Source organism: Sinocyclocheilus anshuiensis, unplaced genomic scaffold, assembly GCF_001515605.1.
Source record: "Sinocyclocheilus anshuiensis isolate Anshui unplaced genomic scaffold, SAMN03320099.WGS_v1.1 scaffold1393, whole genome shotgun sequence".
Taxonomy (NCBI): Eukaryota; Metazoa; Chordata; class Actinopteri; order Cypriniformes; family Cyprinidae; genus Sinocyclocheilus; species Sinocyclocheilus anshuiensis.
The window spans coordinates 513,939-537,735 of NW_015548343.1; the positions used below are offsets into that span (position 1 = coordinate 513,939).

The window sequence follows — 23,797 nt, forward strand, 5'->3', positions numbered from 1 at the left end:
AGGGTGAGTAAAACACAGGCTAATTTTCATTTTTTGGTGAACTAACCCTTTAACAAGAGGTTAATTGTTAGGTTGGACTCATGTGGATTATTGTGATGTTTTAATCAGCTGTTTGCATTCTGACGGCACCCATTCACTGCAGAGGATTCACTGGTGAGTAAGTGATGTAATGCAAAATTTTTCCAAATCTGGTGTGATGAAGAAACAAACTCATCTACATCTTAAATGGAATAAGTGTGAGTAATTTTCATCAGATTTTCATTTTTGGGTGAACTATTCCTTCAAGAAGTAGTGAAGAAACCATTTCAGAATTTTTTCGTACTTTTTTGTTTAAAGCTTGTCACCCCAGCTCCCCGTTAATTTTTTTTTTTAATTTTTGTTTTACTTGGTCAGGTTTCCTTTACAGTTGGAAAATGGACAGACCGTGGAGAGAACAGTGGCACAATACTTCAGAGAAAAGTACAACTTACAGCTCAAATTTCCCCATCTACCCTGCCTGCAAGTGGGGCAGGAGCAGAAACACACGTACCTGCCTTTGGAGGTGAGAGTCAAGATATTTAATCAGTTACATTAGCTACCATTTTTTCCCACAGCCACCATCTCTTCTCTGATTTATGGAGTCATTTCTAGACACTAAATTACACTTTTAGAAGATTTTCAGATTTCTTGATCCATTTTAATGGATCCAAAAGTGATTGTCCTCTTTATCACTCAGGTGTGCAACATTGTGGCAGGCCAGCGCTGCATTAAAAAATTAACAGACAACCAAACCTCCACCATGATCAAAGCCACAGCCCGCTCAGCACCGGACAGACAAGAGGAGATCAGCAGATTGGTGAGTTCAGTGTGTCGCTCTCTGATGCTGCAGTAATTCTTCAAGAATGTAGACTACCAAAATGTTGCTTTCTTGGAAAAACAATGTCTCTATTCTTCATGGTATCTAGGCGGAAAACCTAATCTGTCCCAAGGATTTTCAATCAGTCCCAACTCTAATCTTTCTGAATCCATAGGTGCGCAGTGCCAACTACAACTCGGACCCCTTCGTGCAGGAGTTCCAGTTCCGTGTGCGGGATGAGATGGCGGAGGTGACGGGTCGTGTCCTGCCCGCCCCTATGCTGCAGTATGGCGGCAGGGTGAGCTCTGAACACTTTATGGTACCCATTCCCTTTCACTCATGCACCGTATGTTTGTTTGTGTTTGAATAGAAGGCTAGAAATTGGTCATGGTTTGTGTCTAGATTTAACATTTAATATTGTAATTGATGTGTGCTAATTTTAATGTCTACAATTTGAGGGGAGTTGCTGTGTGGGTTTCTTTAAACAGAATAAGGTTTGTTGCTTGTGTTTAATTGCTTGCTTTTTCTGTCTTTTCGAATATCTTGCTTTTGCATTTGGAAAATGCATTTTCCTTTTATTATTTTTTATGTGTGTGTTATGGTAAATTGTGAATAACCGTGAATAATTAATTGTAACATGACAGCTGTATAGAAATACATATACTGTAAGTTCGGCCAAACATTAACACCCTATACTGCTTGAGTTCGTACACTATTTGATCTCAACAAATGAAGACAACCTTTGAATACATGTGTTACAGAATCGTACAGTGGCCACCCCAAGTCATGGTGTGTGGGACATGAGAGGCAAGCAGTTTCATACTGGTGTGGAGATCAAGATGTGGGCCATTGCTTGCTTTGCCACTCAGAGACAATGCAGAGAGGAAGTTCTCAAGTAAAGCTTTTTCCATCTTTTTGTCATTTACAAAGTACCATTTATTAATTGAACTAAATCAGAAATACTGAAGTGTCTCTCTTTTGTCTTTTTGCAGGGGCTTTACAGACCAGCTGCGGAAGATTTCTAAGGATGCAGGGATGCCCATACAGGGCCAGCCATGTTTCTGCAAATACGCTCAGGGAGCAGATAATGTGGAGCCCATGTTCCGCCACCTCAAAAACACTTATGCTGGCCTCCAACTCATCATCGTCATATTGCCTGGGAAAACTCCAGTCTATGGTAACTATATATGGACAGATGTTTATTTGGTCATTAAGTTTCCTAAAGTCCTCATCATTAGATTAGAATTAGTGGGGCGAATCTTCCTTTTCTTGTGACTTGCCAGTATGAGAGTGTTAATGCATATGTTTTAATAGTGTCTCTGATTTAAACTTTAGCAGAAAAAATGGGCTTTAAACCTGATGTTCGGTTCATTTATGTGCATTGGTGCCGATTAATATTTTTATGGAAACTTATGTTTTTTTCAGGATTCTTTGTGAATAGAAAGTTCAATTGAACAGCATTTATTAGAAATCAAATTACTATTACTTTTGATCAATTCAGTGCGTCTTTGCTGAATAAAAGTATATATTTCTTTCAAAAAAACAAATCATACTGACCCCAAACTTTTGAACGGCATTGTACATACTGTATACATTTGCATCTCCTTGGTATGTCAGGGAAAATGTATGATTTCTTTTTTAACATTATAAAGGACTTTATTATTTTGAGTTTTAGTGTATATATAAAATCTGTAATTGTATATTTTAATAAAATATTATTCTGTGTTATAAAAAATAATACACATTTTCATGATTGACACCCAGATGTATATGCAACAGTTCAACACACTGAGTTCAGCACAGTCTGTACTTATATTCTTCACAGACAAGATTTCAGTTTTAAATGAATTAAATATGGCGTCCATTCTCACTGTTGCACTGAAGTCTGTGCTCTCTTTCTCCAGCGGAAGTGAAACGTGTTGGAGACACTCTTCTGGGAATGGCCACACAGTGCGTTCAGGTGAAGAACGTGGTGAAAACCTCCCCTCAGACCCTCTCCAACCTCTGTCTCAAGATCAATGTCAAACTGGGTGGCATCAACAATATACTGGTACCCCATCAGCGGTAAGAGAATAAAATGAATCAGTTTACACTGAAAACTTGGTTTCCTTGGTTAAAACACAATGTCCTTAAATATACCAGATACCTCTTTATGTGAATTTATGTTGTTTGTTTTTCAGCCCATCTGTGTTCCATCAGCCTGTTATTTTTCTGGGAGCTGATGTCACTCATCCACCTGCAGGAGACAGCAAGAAACCCTCCATTGCAGCCGTGAGAAAAACAGAACACATATGCACACCTTTTATATCAAACACTTTACTATTTAATCACATTATTAAAATTATTTATTCACATTATTTAATCACTATTATCACATTATTGCAAAACCTAAACTCATATTCTCATTAGGGACCTGAAAGTTAGACTTTTGTTGAACAGCTGTAGATATTTCAAAGAAATGCTCTTTTTCTGCCTCTTCTCACACAGGTGGTGGGCAGCATGGACGCTCACCCCAGCAGGTACTGCGCTACTGTCCGTGTCCAGATGCCCAGACAGGAGGTGATTCAGGACCTGGCGTCCATGGTGCGAGAGCTGCTCATCCAGTTCTACAAGTCCACCCACTACAAACCCACCAGAATCATCTTCTACAGGGACGGTGTGTCTGAGGGACAGTTCAGACAGGTGAGGCTCTCCAGAAAAAAAAAAAAAGCGCTGATGAGCTGAAAACTCTAACAGAAATGTAAGTTGGAGTTGGCGATCTTCACTTGCGATATTTTTCTTAAATGAAAGTGTAATACAGCCAATCTGTTTTTCATGTGGTCATCTGCGCTGTTTGCTGTGGTTTTTGAGAGAACTTGTTTTGTACAATTTTCGTAATGTAAAGTGTGTTAATTTATATAATAAATAATACATCAGGAAACTAGATTAGGTAAAATAACCCATGCAAGTTGACATTCCCTTGATTTGTGCTTATGTGGAAGTTCTGACAAAATCTAAAAAGAAATTTCTAAAATGACAATAATCGTGATTAAAAATTGAGATTATAATTTTTTTATTAAAATAATTATGATTATCAGTTTATCCGTTATCGTGCAGCTCTGCCATATTCAGAAGTATTCTTGAACTGTATTTTATGTCTTTATTTCTAGGTGCTGTACTACGAGTTGCTGGCCATGCGCGAAGCTTGTATCAGCCTTGAGAAGGAATATCAACCGGGAATTACCTACATCGTCGTACAGAAACGTCACCACACTCGCCTCTTCTGCGCTGACCGCACTGAGAGGGTGAATATGAGAGACTTCTCCTAAAAGCTTTGTTACATTTTCCTCACTTTTTCTTATTTTTTTTTTTTTAACTCACACACTCACTTTTCTTCTTTCTTCTTTATTTATTTTCAAAGGTGGGCCGCAGTGGTAACATACCAGCAGGTACCACAGTGGACACTGATATCACCCATCCTTATGAATTTGACTTTTATCTGTGCAGCCATGCTGGAATACAGGTATGGTCACACAAACATAAGCACAACTATATTAGTGCATTTTAGGCTTTTTTTTTTTGCCCTGCGTTATTGCCTGTTAAATCAATTGATAGATTAACTGAGTTATTAAATCTATTCAGTTTCACCATTTGGAAGATGGATGCATCTCATCAAAATGATTATTTAACCTCTTTTACCCAGGGTACAAGCCGACCATCACACTACCATGTGCTATGGGACGACAACTGCTTTACAGCCGATGAATTCCAGCTCTTGACCTACCAGCTATGCCACACATATGTACGCTGTACCCGCTCCGTTTCCATCCCTGCGCCTGCCTACTATGCCCACCTAGTGGCCTTTAGAGCCCGCTACCATTTAGTGGATAAAGAGCACGACAGGTATGAGATTTACTCGCCTGACTGTCGCTGTCTTGGTATCTATAAGTAGAAATGTTCTATTTGATTCAAATTAAAGGCTTTTAGAAGTTGTCGATCACTTTGATTTGAGTAGGCTTTGCATATTCTTGGTTGCCGCAGGTGTTTCTTTGTCAAAGTAAGCCAGTATTCTTCATTTCAATGATTCAGAGTGATGGCTTGAATTCAGGAAGTTGAATTATTCAAGCTAGCCACCTAAAAGACAGATCACCTCAGACAGATCAGCAATACCTTGTAAAAGTGGTATTTTATATCAATAGACTGTATCTACACATTTTCACAACTCTTAAAACAGGAGTGTTAAAACAGGAGATTTTTCCCTTTTCTTCTTTATATTTCTGTATGTTTCAAGTTAACACTTTTTAATGATTTTGAATGGTAGTGTACATACTGTATATATTTACATCTCCTTGGTATGTCAAGGAAAATGTATTTCATAGTGTAAATTTAGGCCTCTGCTAATTTCTTTCTCCTCTTTCACAGTGCGGAAGGCAGCCATGTATCAGGCCAGAGTAATGGCCGAGACCCCCAGGCCCTGGCCAAAGCTGTGCAGATCCATCACGACACTCTGAGGACCATGTACTTTGCTTAGCCCAGCCACCACAGACCTGTCAGTCTCTGGTCATTGTGCACTTAGCGGAGGAGGGCTTCTCCCAATCACAGGCTGCTAAAGAGAACCAAATGTAGAACTTACGGGAGGAACTAGCACTGTTATGCAATAGAAAAACAGCCAATCGTTACAGTCTGCTTCGCTTACTGATTGTTTTTAATATGTAGATTGCAGCTATACCATTATTTATTAGATAGATCTGTTTAACTATTAATTTTGCCTATTTAGGTCACAAAACCAAGCTTAAAAAGGTTTGCTTGATCAACTCGTTCTAGATCAGCAAATGAGACAGTGTTATTTCTTTAGGACCGGAGTGATGAGCCCTACTTGTCTGGATTTCTCCTTCTACACAGTTTTGTTTCACAACTAATCATAAACGCATGAAGTTGGACATCAGCATCGTCAGGTTCAGTTGAAAATGACAGACAGGTGTGTTCGAACAGAGTTGAAACTAATCTTATGAACCACTTTTGGTTTAGGATTAGTATTTTATTAGATTTGGTGAAGTCGGTCGTTGGAGGAATGCCACTAGAGGGCAGTGCAAAGTTTGCTATGACATCTTACTGTAGGTTCTCACCTGTTCCTCTGGACATTTGTTGCGCTAATCTGAGACCATTCTTGATGTTTTACTAGTAACTTAATAGAAAATAATGTTTTCCCAGCAAAATGTAATCTAGCATCTGCAAAAAACAAGACAACTGAAAAGTCATTCCATTTTGTTCCAACCAGTCGGAAATCCATATTTGTCCCTTTACATCTAATTTTCCATGTGTCCATGGCTTATTCTGCTTTTTGGACATTGGAGGCACCACTTTTCTTCCAATTCCACAGTCTTTCAAATGATTCTTTATACTTCTGTGATAGATTAACTTTCTAGTCCATGCGCTGTCTGGAAAATATTGCACCTACCATTGAACTATTGGTTCCTTGCGTTTCCTGACGTTTTTCTCCTCGGCTCGCTCATTATGCAGAGGTGACAGATTAGCTAAGAACTGCAGAATCACCAAAAGATGAACTTTGAAACTCAAGGGTTGGCAAAAAGTTTCCACAGTCAATGGTTATGTATGTGTGTTGAATGCTTTGTGACTCATTCGGTTTGTGTGCGCTTACAACGCAAGCGTTCGAATCAGTCGGAGCGTGACCATAACATTTGATGGATGTGTGTGCACATATAATTCCACCCAAGGCTACTCAGACGCCTACGTCATCCATTAATATTAACTTTACAGCTGTTAGACATTTTATTCTCATTTATGATCTTTGAGCTTATTTATAATGTTGCTTTTAACTTGCATTGTCAATAGCGCATCTGTAAATTATCTATTTAACTTAACAGTTTGTTCATTTCGCTTTTTAGCCCTGTGAACTCTGACAGACACTGTCCCATAAGCCTTTTAGTGCAATAAGCCAATTATTCACGGCTCTGTCGTAGACTTTCATTATTCAATGCAAACCATACCTTATGAGTGAATGCTTTAATTTGAAGGTTTTGTTGTATGTGGCATTGTGTAAGAGAACTTGAATTGAAATGGATCATGTGTTTTATGGCTGGAATGCTGGGTTGAGTTTACAGAGGAGATGGTTACTCTCATGGGTATGTTTTATGGGAAAGACTCGGTTTGCTGTCAAGAAATCCTGGACAAACCTTTCATGTAAAAAGTCAAATGAGACAAAGTGCCTGTTTTATAGGAAATATCCCTAAAACGCAATTCTATTGGGGTATGTTTTAAATATATATTAAAAGTAAGTGGCATGTACAAATGTTGGACAGAAATTTAGCTATTGAAACGGTTGTTATTAAGGTATTTTTTATTGTTAAGGCCATTTGAATAGTTGAACTAATATAGAACTGACAAATCCAGTCCTAGGTCATTTTCTTTTGAACTTTTAGACATTCTTTTGAACTTTGTTTTAAACATTTGGACATTATCTTTTGAGTTTTTAAATTGTCTTTTGAACTTTCAAACTCTATTTTGAACTTTGAAACGTTGTTTTGAAGGTTTGAATTTTCAAACATTTTTTTAGCCTTTCTTTTGAACCCTTTTCTTCAAACCCCTGCTTGTTCATAGCCCCTGTATATTCAACTGCATTCCACACAAACCAAACCAATGTGCCTCAGAAAACAGGGGTAGCAGGGAGTATTGAGTTAAGGCATTTGGATTGTAGTAGGGTAGGTGGAGGGTTATATTTGTTAACTCCGTGGCCTCTGGCACACTTTACCATCGCCCTTAATGTGAATGGCACTGTGGTCTTTCTGCTCTATAGCCACAAATACGTGTTGACCAGTGTAGCTGCTATTTTACATAAACTACATCTGCTTTTGTATGTGGAGAACAAGAGAGATTCTGAGAAATGACTGACAAATATATTGCTGCAATTACAAACTAAAAGCTGTACGGTATCAGATTTGGCGAAACTCCCAAGGTGCTAAGAGGTGTGGTGCTGTAATTCGGGGATGTTAACTACGCTAATCTGTCTACTCGTCATTTACTGCGAAAATTATATCATTTTTTAATGTATGGAGTGTTTCACCAGGTGAAAAAAATTTATATCTTCAGAGCCTTGTTTGGAAGTTTTTCAGGGTGTAATTTTCGGTTAGCTTGTTAATTTTTTAAGAAAAATCATGTTGGTGAATTACCAAACCCACATACGTGATATTATATTCAAACAGCTGAAATAAAATGTCAGTTTTAGCAAGTTAACTGGAGTTTAGCTCTGTAAACAAAACAAACAAAAAAACCTTGCGCAAATGTCAGATTGCTTCGGTACTCTTTTTTTGTTTTGATGTGTTGAGAACCGTTACTTCTCTGCCGCTACCAGCATTTGAACTTACTTGAATAAGGGGAATGATCAGTAGAACCTGTTTGGCTTTAAATGACCACATATACAGCCTTCTGAAGTTGCCACGGAATAAATCGCTAAAAAAGTCCTGTAGGTGGGGCATTACATAGGGGTGGGGCTATTTTAGTTGGTGGGTGTGGCTTAAATGACACCTCCCACTAAAACTGTGATGCGACACTCTCCACCCCTTGGCTTAAAGCTGGACTGTGGAAACCTTAAAGCATTTTTAATTCCGAGGAGAAGTAAATTTGTATATTTTTAAATAATGTAACTGCATAATGCACATTAATTATTTTTGCTAACAAAGTCTATGAAAGATAAGCAAAAGATGATAATAGTGATGTTAATCATCATAGTGACTAATAATTGGGCGAATATGCAATAGACTATTGATTAGTAGATTCGCCTCGTCTTGTTTTCCAAAAGAACGTCGTGAGTGTCTCTGCATTGTCCTGCGGTATTTATGAGTGAAATTATGTAGTTCATAAAGGGATGAACCTTCAGTCCTCTCGCGTTATTACTTTTATTGACTTAAACATGAAGGTACCGCCTCAAACACTTCCATTTAGTTGATAAAACAGGATGATTCACACAAGCACAAGTGTCCTCTTGAACTCAGTATAATAACTGTGTCTGAGCTAAAATGATAAATTGTTTTCTTCAAGCTTAGAGTATTTGATGATTGATGTTATTTTTCTGATTTTGCTGAGGTGAAGATTCATCCTTTGGGCAGGCGAGTTAGTGGAATGTGCCTTTTCTGATGGTGCTGTTCTCAGACAGATAAAATACGACCTTTTTAAGGGCCCAACTAGCCTATATTGAAGTTATATTGATATGATATGCTGTATAATGAGTGTTCAAGAGTGTTAAAACTGTATGTGTGGGTGTGATTGTGCCTCTTTATTCGCCAAGACCACATTAAATCACAGAGCTTGCCGGTTACAGGGTCTCTGGACCAAACTTTCTACAAGGGTTATAGCTACTTTTTGTAAGGATTTGGCACTGCACAACTAATAGATCAAGCACTGACCAGGCAAGCTACCATAAGGAGCCTGGAAACTCATCCCAAGTGGCGTTTTCCCATTATTTTGTTGTCTTCAAACCATTTTTAGCAACCAAGACAAATCTGTGTTCTCTATATGTGATGAAATGGCAATAATGGAATTGGTAATGTCACTAATATTTGGCCTAAATTCCAGTTTTAGACACCTTTTGATAAATGAACTTCACAGATCCAGCTGTTACATTTATTAACATGATGGTTTGGTGATTACAAAATGAGGATATCTATATCTGTGATTAAATACAGCACATTATGTATCAGATTTATCATACTATGCAAGCTTCTTCTCATCTTGAAGGAGCTTCATAGGATTCTTTCAGCACTCTTTCCATTGTGATGCAACACATGTTCAGTGCTCTGATATAATGGTTTAGTTCAAGTGTGATGAAATAATATTAATGAATTGATAACAGAATTGTCCCATTTTAAAATATATATTTGTCTCTTTTGTTTTATCTCCACCTTTCTAATTGTGGTCTTTCATTGGGTCTTTTTATTTGTTTGTTCTATTTAATTGCCGATATTTGAATTAAAACTGTATGTATGCAAACTTTGATGGATATGTCTTTTGAACTGTTTGTCTTGAACAAAAATTATACATATGAATAAATATTGAATGTACATGCATTTTTGTTTACTGTGCAAGAAAGGAGTATGTAGTTCAGTGTTATTAACTATTAAAAATCATTTTTGGGTATTTGAAATAAAGTTGAAATAAAATGTAGTATTAGATTATTAACTATGAAAATGAGAAGTATTACTAAAACTGAAATAAAAATAAAGGTAAATATAAATATTACAAAAATATATTTCATTCATTATACATAGCATATAATTTTTTTTTTTTTTCAGATTAATATCCTCTCATAAATGTAAATAATAGCCATTGTAATTGTACTAATGTAGAAGGGTGAAATGAAAATGGCTAACAAGATTAGATATATAGAAATGTTGATAAATATTGTATTAATCCCACAAAGAAAAGAACAATGCCCCAAGAAATACATTATTTGAATGACAAGATACACTCTAAAAAATGCTGGGTTAAATACAACCCAGTGCTGGGTAAAATGGGGACAAACCCAGCAATTGGGCTGTTTTGACCCAGCGGTTTGATTAAATGTTTAACCCAACCGCAACTCCAGCATTTTTTAGAGTGTACAACTCATTGATTTAAAATGATCTTTTCCTTACACAAACATAGTTTGTAACAGTTAACACCTCAATTCACTCACATACAGTTTAAAATACTAATATAGCTGAATTCTAAGTGAGTGAATAACTCACTTTATTTAATAATTTACTTGATACTTCCTTATTAATTTAGTTCCATATTGCAATGCAGGGAAGAATGTGCCTTATAGAGGTGACGTCACTGTGGTAAAGTGCCATTACAAAATTCAACTACAAACTGGATCTTGTGAAAGACTACATGGCTTTGCCCTCGCTATATGTGACCCTGGACCACAAAACCAGTCTTAAGTCGCTGGAGTATATTTGTAGTAATAGCCAAAAATACATTGTATGGGTCAAAATTATAGATTTTTCTTTTATGCCAAAAATCATTAGGATATTAAGTAAAGATCATGTTCCATGAAGATATTTTGTCAATTTCCTACCGTAAATATATCAAAACTTAATTTTTGATTAGTAATATGCATTGCTAAGGACTTCATTTGGACAACTTTAAAGGCGATTTTCTCAGTATTTAGATTTTTTTGCACCCTCAGATTCCAGATTTTCAAATAGTTGTATCTCGACCAAATACTGTCCTATCCTAACAAACCATACATCAATGGGAAGCTTATTTATTCAGCTTTCAGATGATGTATGAATCTAAACTTCGAAAAATTGACCCTTATGATATATTAATGCAAAATTTAGTTAATTTAGTTCCATATTGCAATGCAGGGAAGAATGTGCCTTATAGAGGTGACGTCACTGTGGTAAAGTGCCATTACAAAATTCAACTACAAACTGGATCTTGTGAAAGACTACATGGCTTTGCCCTCGCTATATGTGACCCTGGACCACAAAACCAGTCTTAAGTCGCTGGAGTATATTTGTAGTAATAGCCAAAAATACATTGTATGGGTCAAAATTATAGATTTTTCTTTTATGCCAAAAATCATTAGGATATTAAGTAAAGATCATGTTCCATGAAGATATTTTGTCAATTTCCTACCGTAAATATATCAAAACTTAATTTTTGATTAGTAATATGCATTGCTAAGGACTTCATTTGGACAACTTTAAAGGCGATTTTCTCAGTATTTAGATTTTTTTGCACCCTCAGATTCCAGATTTTCAAATAGTTGTATCTCGACCAAATACTGTCCTATCCTAACAAACCATACATCAATGGAAAGCTTATTTATTCAGCTTTCAGGTTTTGAAAAATTGACACTTAAGACTGGTTTTGTGGTCCAGGGTCACATATTATATTGGAAGCTGTTTCCACTACAGAATAAAAAATAAATAAAGAGAACATTTTTATTTTAATTTTTATGAAAAAGGTAATTGTGACTCTTTACCTCAGAATTCAGATTTTTTTTCCCTCACAGTTTATATTTCAGAATTGTGAGATGTAAACTCACAATAAAAAATGAAAAAAAAATAAGAATAATTTATATCTCACAATTCTGATAAATAATTCTCAGGCAGTGAGTAAAAGTAATCGCAATTACCTTTTTTATTTTCTGATTCCATGGCAGAAACAAGTTTCCATAATATTACATGAGCATTACTGCACATTCCCAACCATTTTTTAAAGATTAATTAAAATTAATTAAAATTAATTAAAAACTTATAGGAGGCTTACAGTTCATGTCTATTAGCTTTGAGACCATCTATAGTCTATTTACTTCAAAAGTTGACAAAAAAAACTTTTCAGCATTATAAAAATGACTAGAGATAGCAAGTAGCAAATTAAGTTCATGGCCGTGATGTAAACTGAAGGTTATTGGCTATTTTAAAGGCCAAGCTTCCTTTTTAAATGGGAAATATGACAGCACATATAGGAAACAGTTTTTGACAAACCATTTCACAAAGTGTTTAAATTTAAAAAACCATACCAAATTTGGATAAGGCAAGTGCATCACTAGGAAAAATTTTGAAACGATTTGCTTTTCTTTTTCTACTGCTGTATGCACTCAATAGCACATGTTGCCCTAAATGGATTCATCCATGGGAACATCAATGAGATTTTGGTCCATGTGATTTCATTGGCATTTGGCAGTTTCAGTGGGATTTCCTGCAGATATTCTCCAGTTCCACCTTGTTTTTGTTTTTTTTGGACTGAAATCTGTAGACAGGCACTTCTATGACTGCGGATGTGCTTTGTGACACGCTGCATTATTGTCCTAGTCAAAGACCGGTCACCTGTAGTCATAAAAACACATGGTCAGTAACAATACGTCTGTATTTGTTTCAGGTAAGTGTGGATTAACAGTTGGAAGTGTACACACATTTCTTCATGGTCTGTTTGGGACTGTTCCTCATGTTCCTCCAGAGTTAAAGAAACATCAGCCATGAGGAAGGAGTCTGTGGAGCAGGTGCTGATCCTCATGGGTGCAAGACGCCGGAGTCTGTTGGGTGTCCAGGGCAGGCGCCGCTGGGCCCTCTGGGAAGGTGCGACAGCCTCAGTCTCCATTAGCCAAGGTAGGCTGTGAGAGGGACTGTCCATATCTGGCAAGAATACTGGATTCTCTATGCCAGCTTCAATGAGATATGGAAGAAACATACACAAACCTTCAACTTCTTACTTACACAAATGTGTTACTCATGCAAACTATATTGTAGTCCTATAGATTTATTGCTCTTTATGTACAAAACAACATCTGTTCAGACTCTTTTCTTACCTCCCACTGTATACGTGTCTCTCATGAAAGTACTATTGATAGCACCAGTCTCACTCCCCACAGCACTGTCAACTAAAAACACTAAATCATGCTTTGTCAAATGCTGATAATTAGAGAGGAAAGTTTATTAAAAAGTGGAAAACTGCCATTTTTAATGTAAAGGAACATTTACTTAAAACAAAACCATCTTGAGGAGGTTTGTGTTTTAATTTTGTTTAACTACAACTTTTTATGTAATTATTAATTTCATTAGATTCCAAAGCATAAACTTGAAAATCAATATGCCAACCAAATAAAATATACATTTATATGTAAATGGATGCATATAATTTATTATATATATGATTTAAATATAATGTATAAATTATTTAAATATCTATCATTTATATGTATTTATACAGCTTTATTTATTTATTTATTTAGTACACTATTATTAAATTCATTATAATATTTATTAATATATTTATCATATATTTTATTAAAATTTATTTCAAATTAATATATTTTTTTAGCTAGCTGCTTAGTGTCATAAATACTAATAAATGATGCTAATAAAAAATATTGTTACCTTCATCTCCGTATAGGTGGCCTGTGGCGTCTGGGTGTCCGTTAGGCATCTGGAAAAAAGTATATATATATAAATTGAGAATTAAGAGATGCAAAACTATAATTGAGTGATCCAGGTGAAAGAGATGTCATGAAGGTCTAAAATGATGATGTCATGAAGGTCTAATACCTTATGCGTTAGCTCCTTCTTGTGGTGCTTTGTGATCTTTTTGGCAGGATTGACACCCATCTTAGCTGATTTGAAGGACTCGAGGCGGCTCCTCATGGTCCTCTGAAAGATCTCCTGCACCTCGTCCTCATTCTGGTTGATGCTGAAGTGACTGCGACTGTATTTGTGACGGTGCTGCTCAGAAAGAGAGAAAATGATGGGCCAAATGAGATGCAAACTGTATGCATGTGTGTGTGTGTGTGTGTGTGTGTGTGTGTGTGTGTGTGAAGAGCAATTCATACATGCTTTCTGCTCCTGTACAGGTGCTGCTGTAGAAGATGATGGGCATTGATGTCATCCATCGCATTCTTCCTGTCTTGCCCATGGATGTCCAGGGATACAGAGGGAATGGTGTCTTTTCTAATTTACAAAAGATAAACAATTGTAATTATTGCCACATTTTACCATCTAGGAATTTATTTGTCAAATTTGAGCACTTTAGGGTTTGTAACCCTGGCAAAGATTCTTGGTACCGAATGTAAATCTCTTTCCAGACAGTAATTATCCCTCTCCTTCATTACTCATAACTGTTTTATGATTGATTACAACTGATACATGAATTGCACAATTGTGTTTAAATGTGATTTAAGTAGTCAGTTCACTTACACAGTTGAGGTTACTGAAAAATGTTCGATTCCAAGCTCGTAAGTTGACATATCAACCATTATATTAGGCATCACATCTGCAAATTCTGAACCAAATTGTTTCTTGAAATCTACGTTGGCTGCTTCATCACTACGATTGAAGGCCAGAGAACCTTGGCGTTCACCCTACATGAAGAAAGAAAGAGGTTACATACATTTCTCATGAGCTTTATTGTTGACAGTACACAACTAGCAAATGGATTGCATTACAATCTACTATGATTGTATGTAAAAGTATCGCAAACTTTGTTGTTAAAGGAAACAAATGCAATTTGAGAAAACCAAACAAATGACAATATTGTGCAATATATAACACCAATCTGTGCTCTTACCTCACTGACGTAGTTAATAGCATCCTCCAGATTGAGTTTGTGGAAGATACTAAATAGGTAGTCTCTGTTCTTTCTGGCCTTAGGTTTCATCAATAACCAGCTGATATAATTTTCCTCAAACCTGTTCCAACTGAGAGAGAGATCAAAGTAGAGATGTGTATTAATATATTTATATTATTTTTTATTCATATTTAAGTATATCCACAGAACTGAGGAAAACATACCCTCTGGTCCACCAATTATCTCCTATACGTCCACAAATGTCCTCCACTGCTGCTAGAATGTGGTCAAATGCCTATAAAAACACCATAAAGCATGACTAATTAAAAAAACATAAATAAATAAACATACATTTTTTCTATAACCATTAAAATGAGCACATAAATGGATGAGTTAAAGGGGTCATATGACGCGATTTACATTTTTCCTTTCTCCTTGGAGTGTTTCAAGCTCTTGGTGCATAAAGAAGATCTGTAAAGTTGCAAAGACTAAATTCTCAAATCCAAAGAGATATTCTTTATAAAAGTTAAGAGTCAACCACGCCTACTAAAACGGCTCGTTCTAACACGCCCCCACATATCTACGTCACGATGTGGGAAGATTTGCACAACACTGCCCAAATGTTCACGCAAAGAAAGAAGATGTAACTTTGATTCTCGCTGTAGTATTGTTGTTGCCGTGTGTTTCGTTGTGAAAGTGGAACTACATTGTTTGGCCTTCCAAAAGAGGACACGACTAGAAATCAGTGGTTAAGTTGTATTTACAACACTGTTCCAGAACAGTTCAACCCAAATATTCAGATGTGTGCAGCACATTTTATGGAGGACTGTTTCCTGATCCTGGGAGAGTAGACTACAATGCCGGCTGTTCTGACTCACAGACTGTAAGTACGTTTTTCATAAAAAATTTGCCACATACGATTCAAACGCGAGTTTTGAGCAGAGTAGAGTAGGGCTTGCTGTTGACAGTACTATAAATCATTATAATCTGTAATTATGTTCCCACTGGATGCAACAAATGCCTCGTTTATAATGGGTTTTAATGTTTTTGTCTCGTCGCTCGGCCCATCACAATATGGTAAGGGGCGTAACATTTCCGTCACACGCTTGAGGTATTCGGCCAATCACAACGCACTGGATAGCTGGCCAATCAGAGCACACCTTGCTTTTTCAGACCGATGAGCTTTGTAAAATTGACGGTTTCAGAAAGGCGGGGCATAGAGGAGAAACAATAATGTACAGTATGTGGAAAATAATGTGTTTTTTGAACCTTAAACCGCATAAACACATTTCATTACACCAAATACACAAAATAATGTTCTTTTTAGCAACATCATATGACCCCTTTAAATATTTTTTAAATGTATGTACATATAATATATAAATTATATTTAAACAAATATATACACACACACACACACATATGTGCAATTATACCGGTACATTATGTAAGTGTGAAAATCATATAGTGTCAAATAGTTACCCTGTTGTTTAGTTTCTCAATAAGTTTTAAGTCTGAATGAGCTGCTCTTTTGACCTTGAGCCACTGAACCAATGGCTTCATCGTGATTCCCTAAAAAGAAACCACATAGACGTTATCACTACAGGTTAGGTAGGACGTACAAAAATAATCCAAGCATTCAGAGTCTCATAATTATGATAAGAGTGATGGATAAGGTTTTAACCTGAAGAATGACAGTGAAATACACCACAATGAGTGTGGTACTAATCATCAGATTCTTCTCTGGGATCTTGTCTTCGTCTAACAAGGCTGCTAATCCATACGCTACTGCCCCCCGCAGGCCACCGTAGCTCATTACAACCTGGTCAATGACCTCGATGGGAACCAATCTGAACTTGTTCAACATCCAGGTGAACAAGAAGGTACCTGCAAATATAAAACAAACATTTCCAGACGTATCACAAAAACACATCCAAGAGTCATTCTTTGAAAGAGAAATCTTTGGAAATGTCTGGGAGATTTTAAATGTTTTATCATTCTTTGTTAGGCTACATCGCAAGCATAATTATTTAAAATAATATTTGTGAACAATGTGATTTTTCTATTTAAAAAAAATAAACACTGCTCTTCCTGTCGTTTTTGTGATGGATGGATCAGTTAATCTTGACTAATCCTGTCAAGCACGACCAGCGAATGTTAAAATGAGCGTAGATCTCATCAACTTTTGATTTTGGCTTCTCTGAAAACTCAAATTATTATGAATATTTTGATAAAGTTTAATATGAATATTTTAGGATAAGTTTACGATTTAGTTGATTGCGAATTAATATTGTAGCACTGCCCCATTTTGCTATTCTGAAAAAAAAAATGTGCAAAGTATATATAACTGAATGTTGTGAACCAAAATGGTATTTACTAGAGAGGATTATCAGTTTAATTATATCAAATAAAATGCCCAAAATTGTAGCAAGTTTTTACAGTGCACAACTGCACTCACCTATGATCCTGTATATGAAGACGAAGAGGAGGGTGAGGAGGATGAAACCTGTGTTCCAAACCCAGATCTCTGTATCAATGGCTGTAACACCCAAGAATAGAAAGATCATGGTTTCTGAGCCGTTTGCAAGCAACTTCATGGCATGACGGACCGTTGTGACCGATTTCTCATCCATGTTGGCGTTCACATATTTCTGACAGCATATACCACAGAAGGTGATTCTGTGACACAGAAAGTCATGAGTTGAATGAATTGCTTCTGCAGTACTGGTGTTGTATTACTTTACATATTCTCTATATGTGTTGCATTGTTCAAGAGACTCTTACGAAAGTATTGCCGAGAGGGAGAGCATTTCTGCTGTCAGGTAAGCCAGGTAGCCCACCACAAAGACAAAGCCGGCTTCGATGATCTGAATGTGTTTGGTGCACCTTGTCAGCAACGACAGCAGGATGGCAAATCCAATGCCGAGAAACGAGCCTCCAAAAGCCACCACAACAAATGAAACTGTAAGAGGTGAAAAGCAAAATAAATAAATCTGGTAGTTAAATTAATGTATATTGTTATGTTCATCATTATGTTTGAGTTGATTATTCATACATATGCCCTTAAAAATCTCTGCGGCGTCAATCCTTGGGCCTCCAAGAGCAACAAAAGCATCAAATACATTGTAAAGCACCTACAAAAGAGAGACAGAAAGATGATTACGCAAGTGGATAGATATACTCATTGAGCATAATGGCATTTAGAGCATTTGAGGAAATTGAGACTCACCACTGTGACGCCATCATTGAGCAACGACTCTCCAAATACCAGGATAAAGAGCACCTCATTCACATGCACTTCTTCAAACACAGCAATCACGGCCACCGGATCCACCGCGGCGATTAAACTGCCAAACAATAGAAACTGTAGGAGACCGATGTCCAAGTTACCTGATGATTATAGAAACTGTCAAATTCATTTGGAATCCTCTACATTCCAAAATATAAAGGTTTATGTTATAAACAAAATGTACCCATCGCTCCAGCCTCATAGCAGCCCCAAAGCGAGAGGCCCACTGTAGCTGCATTCCAGCACGTTCCGAAGATGGCGTAAATGAGAATGGCACCCAGGTTGCTGAAAAATAGCTTGTTGGGCATAAAGTAACTTGCATCCAAGATGATCTGGGGCAACAAGTAATAGAAAAAAGTGGGAGGAAGCAGTTTAAAAGTCTGTGCCCTGTCTGCTCCCCAGACGATTCCTCCCAAAATAAAGCCCATGATGATGAGCAGACCACTCTCTGGGAACACACTGGTGACATGATGGTTTAGTTCAACCACTGGATAGAGAGGAAGAGACCGAGAGAAAATGGTTGACAACTTTTGTAGCCAATTGTTTTCAATTTGTGGATGAGGTTAATATGATGCATATTAAAGATATAATAATGACTGGTTTAGATTGGCGCTCCCTAAGATTGGTATTTGAAGTAATTTCGGGCATCTTCTCAGATTATCCAAGCATTCTTGTGGTGTCCATAAGTATGTTTTGTGAGCTTTAAATATTATATTCACAAGATGTAACTGTCATGAGCAATGCACAAAAATTCAGCAAAATGGTTAATGCAATTTAAAATTACATACAGTTATACATTTACATTCATGCATTTGCCAGAATTATAATGCGATTATAATGCGAGTAGATTTTCTGATTTATTTATTTATTTTTAAATAGGCCAAATGTAAAACTAACAGGATTCTTTTATGATTATCATACTGGATCAAGTATTTGGAAGCTGTTATAAGTTGTTAATTAGTTTTAATTTTTTTTGTTTTTTACTTATTTTAAATTGTTTTTCTTACTATAAAATTTTTTGCAATAACAGCACATATTATTTTACTATTTTTCTTCCTCTTTCTTGCAGAAGCATCCATATTTAACATCAAACTGATGAAACCAGAAAAAATATATATATTTTTTTTATCGACACAAACATTAACAGCACGTGAGGAGAGAACAGATACTAATAACTCCATACTGATAAAAGAAGCAGGATAAGAATACCAATATGTTAATCACAGGCCTTGTGCTACATTATTAACCCTTTACATAGCAATATGCAATTATGTTTAAAACATTATTTAATGTGATTCTCTGAGCTTCCGCAGGACTGATATTGTACTCAATTTACAGTTGTCAAGTTACACACTATTGTTACTAAACTTCCTTTTACAAGTTAATCATTGGATATGGTACACAACAAATCTACTTTCTTACTTGTTAACTGTCAGTCAGTTTTTACTTCATAGTTCAAGCTACATACCTGATAGTTTTGCCAATCCAGCCACAAATACCCAAATTATCACCAGGTATGGGGTCTGAACATGATGCCATTTAAATGTGACAATTGGGAGTCCAGTGAGATTCTCTTCCAGTTGATGATGAGGATTCTGGATCACATTTGTATCTCCACTTAGTCCTTGGATTAAAGGGTTAACAAAGCACACCAGGAAAACTGCCCTCAACAGGCAGAGATAAACAGAGCTTGCCATTGCGACAGATGAGTGGTAAAGATGCACTTATAGCATCATTCTCATCTCCAGACTATGTGTACTATAGCTGACCTTCACAGAATCTCACAATAGTCCATTAGAGGTTCCCAGTGTGCTTTGTTCTGCTTGCTTGTCCTGAAGTCCTTGGTGAGACAAAGTTACAGTTTCCCCTTTTAGTTAGTTTTCCTTTAAATCTGCAGTCATTTTCAAAGTTCATCCCTCTCTAAGTGACTTGGCTGTCTTTCCATCAGTTGACCCTCTGTGTTTGTGGTCCAGGTGAGAGCAGTGGTTCAATCAGGGTAGAGTAGGAGTGTAATAAGAGCAGTGCTGAAACTTCTAGTCAGCCTTTAATTTGTTACACAGAAAGGGGGCTGAGATCTACGTCATTGGACTGTTGTTACTTTGTCACGTTTATGAGGATTACTCTTTCTGCTTCCGTTGAAAAGTTTCCCTTGCACTTCACACTGGTTAGTGTTCGGCCAACTTTAACAGGCTGTACTGCTGCATTGTTACTTTGAAGAATTTTCAGACAAATTTTGGTACAAAGATTCCGTCCAGACACTACACGATGTTTATTGAAAATTGCATTGTGAGACTTTCTACTAAAATACATGTTGACATTTAACAGTATATTAGAAGGTGGAAGTTGAGAGCATTTTATTAAAGTATGGTTCAGTGGCTGGCTGGCAAACTTCCAAAAAACATATCTTCATTCAGATAAATGTAAGAAATTGTTCACCCCAAAATCTGACCTGACTTTCTTTCTCAATTCAATTATTTTGTATGGAAAAGAGCAGCTTGGACATTCTGCTAAACATCTCCTTTCATGTTAGACAGAAGAAAGTCAAACGGGATTGGATCAACATGAGGGTGAGTAAATTATGACAGACTGTTCATGTTTGGGTTAACTATGCCTTGAATTTTTTTTCATCATTTTTTCTTTATTGAGGTAAATAAAAAGGATGTTTTATAAGCATGTTAAACCTTCCTGTTTTGTGAAATCATATTGCTGAGTTCCGATGACTTTAGTATACACCAGTTAAAAAAAAAAAAAAAAAGTTTCCACACATTTGAGTTAAACTGTTACTTTACATGGCCCTGTCTGAGTGTGACGTAAAAAAAAGGGAAGTGATCAGTACGGCTTGTATCCATGTGTGTGTGCCGGTTTTAATCATAGATCCTGAGATGACAGCTGTACTGCCTACTGAACTGAAAAATAAGTGGAAAGGCTAAAGGCAAAACAACACAACTTCCCCTTGAGATCGAACTGTTTAGCATTTCAACCCCCCAAAAAGGTATAATTACTTTTTCACAAACATTTAAATCTACCAAGATTAGTGAAAAATAACTCTCCACTTTTATAGCTGCTGTTTGTTGCTAAGGTTATGCGTTGCTTTATGTCATGCTGTGTTGTGTAAATAAGTCCGGGGTTTATGGGAAATTGTTCTGTTTTAAGGGTTTATGGGTGTTTTGTGTGTTTGTTCAAATCCTGCTCTGTGATTTTTACAATTTTGTTTGTGTAATGATTTACACAACATGCTTACTGCTATGTACACATAATAATGAATTGCACTTTATTGTTTCAAAAATGCTTCATTGAATGTTTACATTTTTTTTTGCTTAGAGGCTATACATTTGTTTCCTTTACTGCAATGGATATCTTGATATCAGTCATATCAGAATTGATTAATATAAGAGGAATATAATATTTATAGAATTCAAATCAGCTTAAAACTCAAAGGATTGATAATAATTTTTTCTTGTGCGCTTCGCATTTTTTTATTTGCTCATTAGTAACAATTTAAATTTTATCAGACACTATTAACCAATTCCAAGTTCAGATTTCACCAGTTATCATAAAGCATGAAATTCACACATGAATAAGTTACTTATAAACTATTATTTTAACGACATTTTAATGGTCTTAATTCGATTAATAAAACATTAATAGCTTTGAGTAAAACACAAAAATAAATCATTGTAAGATTACAGAAATGCAGAAACAGACATTGTGATACTACAAAGAAGCACCCACAGAATGACTATGCAATAATAAATAATCATATACAACATGCTGAGTTTAAAAATGCATATAGACCAACATGCCCAAGGTCAAAAAATATCAAGATGTGCCAGAATACAGAACCAAAAGACAAGTGCTTGCAGTTATTATTTGACAAAATATGTTTAAGAGTATAATGATTTTGTCTTTTGAGCTCCATGTTTTATATTTTCTAGCATGCTTTCAGTGCAATAAAGTGCTATAACAGCTTCCACAACAACTTGGATTTGTATAAAGAAACATTCCATAACCACAAACATAAGTATTTCAATGACAATGTCTCTTCTAAATCCGTATTTATTCTCTTCCCTGTTTTTTATATATAAGTAGGTAAAACCACAGCAGTACTTCAAGTTATACGATGCTATGTAATGAATATACTATCAACACCATGATTCTCTAATCTGTGGGCTCATGACATAATAACCACCTAAAATGAAACACAGTCTCAGTTTGAAAGGATTTACCTAATCGCATGTTTGGCAGGTTAATGAGAGCGGATGGAAATATATCAGATTACAATCTAGTATGATGTGTTCCGGGCTTTTCCTCAGGTGCTTCCTCATCAAGCGAAGCATCAGCCATCACGAAGGAGTCTGTGGAGCGAGTGCTCATTCTCAGCGGTGCTAGATGTCTCAGGTTGGTGGGCGTCCAGGGCAATCGTCCCTGAGCTCTCTGGGAAGGTGCCACAGCCGTGTTGTTCCCTGTCTCTGTTTGCCAGGGTGGGTTTCGCATGGGTGGAGAGGTGTCCATCTCAGGTATGAACGCTGGATTATCAACACCAGCTGCAGTAATTAAAGTAATTATGATATTGAAACGAGACACCATGGAAACAACCATAAAATAATATGTTTTTTTCTTCTCACTTGCACACTTAATGTAATGTAACTGTGATGACACGTTTCCACAGTTATTAACACTGTTAATCTAGCAAAGTTTTTTATATTTAAATTTATTTTTTTATTTAATGTGCATTTACAACTGTATTGTGTTACAGAAAACTAGTTGACGCTGCTGTGTGACTGTTTCTTATGCTCTTCCAACTAATACAATCAATCTCTCTATACTCTTTTGTAAGGTCATAGAAATGCTATCATTTTTATTTTCCTATTGGACAAATGAGAATGTCAAATTGAATTTGTTTCCGTTCACCACTATAAAAGTTTACCCAACAATGACGACTTACGCTTCAAAGAACCCCGGAAATGAGAAAAGGGTTCAATGTACAATATGTCACATGAATTCAGTATGCAGCTTGATTCTTACCACCAGGTGTGTTTGTGCTTCTCCTGTGGAAATTACCAGCAATTTCACTGCTAGAGGCGCTGTCAGCAGAAAACTCAAAATCTGATTGGACAAAACAGAATAACATTCATATATATTCATGCTAAAATAATTATAAGTCCAGTACTTATATAAGTAATATCAAATATATATATTAAAAAAAATATACCTTCATCTCCATATGGATGGGTTCTGTGTGGGTCTGCTGGCTTTCCATTAGGCTTAAAATACACATTAGAAATTCAAGTATTGTGTATAATTAGGATCAAAATTGATAATAAAAAATGTTTAAACCCAATTTAACATATTTCTTAATTTCTTAAGTATTTATTTTTTTTATTTCAGTTTTGATGTTATCGACATTTTTTTCCTACCCAAAACAGTCCTTTTATTTTATTTATTTATGTATGTATTTATTTATTTTATTATTATTATTATTATTATTATTATTTTATTGATGTATTTTTTGTGAATGCAGACATCATACATTGAACTCTATTTCAAAAGATACTTAAAGGTCACATATTTTACAACTTTCTGGAGTTTTATTTTAGGTTTTGATGTCCTTAAGAATATATATTTGCGGT

General features: G+C 36.1%; 3 protein-coding genes across 5 annotated transcripts in view; 1 reads left to right on the forward strand and 2 right to left on the reverse strand.

Annotated features, from left to right (window-relative positions):
• LOC107656616 (protein argonaute-3) overlaps window positions 1–9,512 on the forward strand; it is a 24,062-nt gene extending 14,550 nt beyond the window's left edge. Inside the window, exons 8-19 of one of the 3 annotated variants that reach the window (XM_016444524.1) lie at window positions 394–541; window positions 716–835; window positions 1,011–1,154; window positions 1,597–1,730; window positions 1,828–2,012; window positions 2,740–2,899; window positions 3,016–3,106; window positions 3,323–3,517; window positions 3,985–4,119; window positions 4,236–4,337; window positions 4,518–4,717; window positions 5,237–9,512. In XM_016444524.1, coding sequence (XP_016300010.1) covers window positions 394–541; window positions 716–835; window positions 1,011–1,154; window positions 1,597–1,730; window positions 1,828–2,012; window positions 2,740–2,899; window positions 3,016–3,106; window positions 3,323–3,517; window positions 3,985–4,119; window positions 4,236–4,337; window positions 4,518–4,717; window positions 5,237–5,345 — 1,723 coding nt within the window. In that variant the 3' untranslated portion in view covers window positions 5,346–9,512. Of the gene's footprint in view, window positions 1–393; window positions 542–715; window positions 836–1,010; window positions 1,155–1,596; window positions 1,731–1,827; window positions 2,013–2,739; window positions 2,900–3,015; window positions 3,107–3,322; window positions 3,576–3,984; window positions 4,120–4,235; window positions 4,338–4,517; window positions 4,718–5,236 lie in introns of those variants that run through there. The other 2 variants (XM_016444525.1, XM_016444526.1) reach the window with 2 other exon arrangements.
• Window positions 9,513–12,633: 3,121 nt separating this feature from the next.
• Window positions 12,634–19,864, reverse strand: LOC107656567 (sodium/hydrogen exchanger 3-like). The gene is made up of 17 exons (XM_016444465.1): window positions 19,636–19,864; window positions 18,352–18,654; window positions 18,108–18,268; window positions 17,934–18,012; window positions 17,663–17,840; window positions 17,337–17,557; window positions 16,563–16,765; window positions 16,361–16,450; window positions 15,103–15,173; window positions 14,879–15,008; window positions 14,509–14,672; window positions 14,145–14,262; window positions 13,864–14,037; window positions 13,696–13,744; window positions 13,128–13,199; window positions 12,731–12,984; window positions 12,634–12,648 (listed from the first exon to the last, which is right to left on the reverse strand). Exons 1-17 carry the CDS (start codon window positions 19,862–19,864, stop codon window positions 12,634–12,636), a joined length of 2,511 nt encoding a protein of 836 aa, XP_016299951.1.
• A 2,084-nt stretch (window positions 19,865–21,948) lies between these two features.
• LOC107656591 (sodium/hydrogen exchanger 3-like) overlaps window positions 21,949–23,797 on the reverse strand; it is a 13,989-nt gene continuing 12,140 nt past the window's right edge. Inside the window, exons 14-16 of the mRNA XM_016444485.1 lie at window positions 23,380–23,431; window positions 23,193–23,273; window positions 21,949–22,711 (exon numbers count right to left, since the gene is read on the reverse strand). Of these exons, the coding sequence (XP_016299971.1) occupies window positions 22,443–22,711; window positions 23,193–23,273; window positions 23,380–23,431 (402 nt within the window). The 3' untranslated portion in view covers window positions 21,949–22,442. The remainder of the gene's footprint in view (window positions 22,712–23,192; window positions 23,274–23,379; window positions 23,432–23,797) is intronic.

Coding starts and splice junctions, on each gene's coding strand:
- LOC107656567 (XM_016444465.1), bottom strand. CDS start 19,864: ATGGCAAGCTCTGTTTATCTCTGCCTGTTGAGGGCAGTTTTCCTGGTG. Junction 15,009..15,102: donor GATAATTGGTGGACCAGAGG/GTATGTTTTCCT, acceptor TCTCTCTCTCAG/TTGGAACAGGTTTGAGGAAA. Junction 13,200..13,695: donor CCACCTATACGGAGATGAAG/GTAACAATATTT, acceptor TAGTGTTTTTAG/TTGACAGTGCTGTGGGGAGT.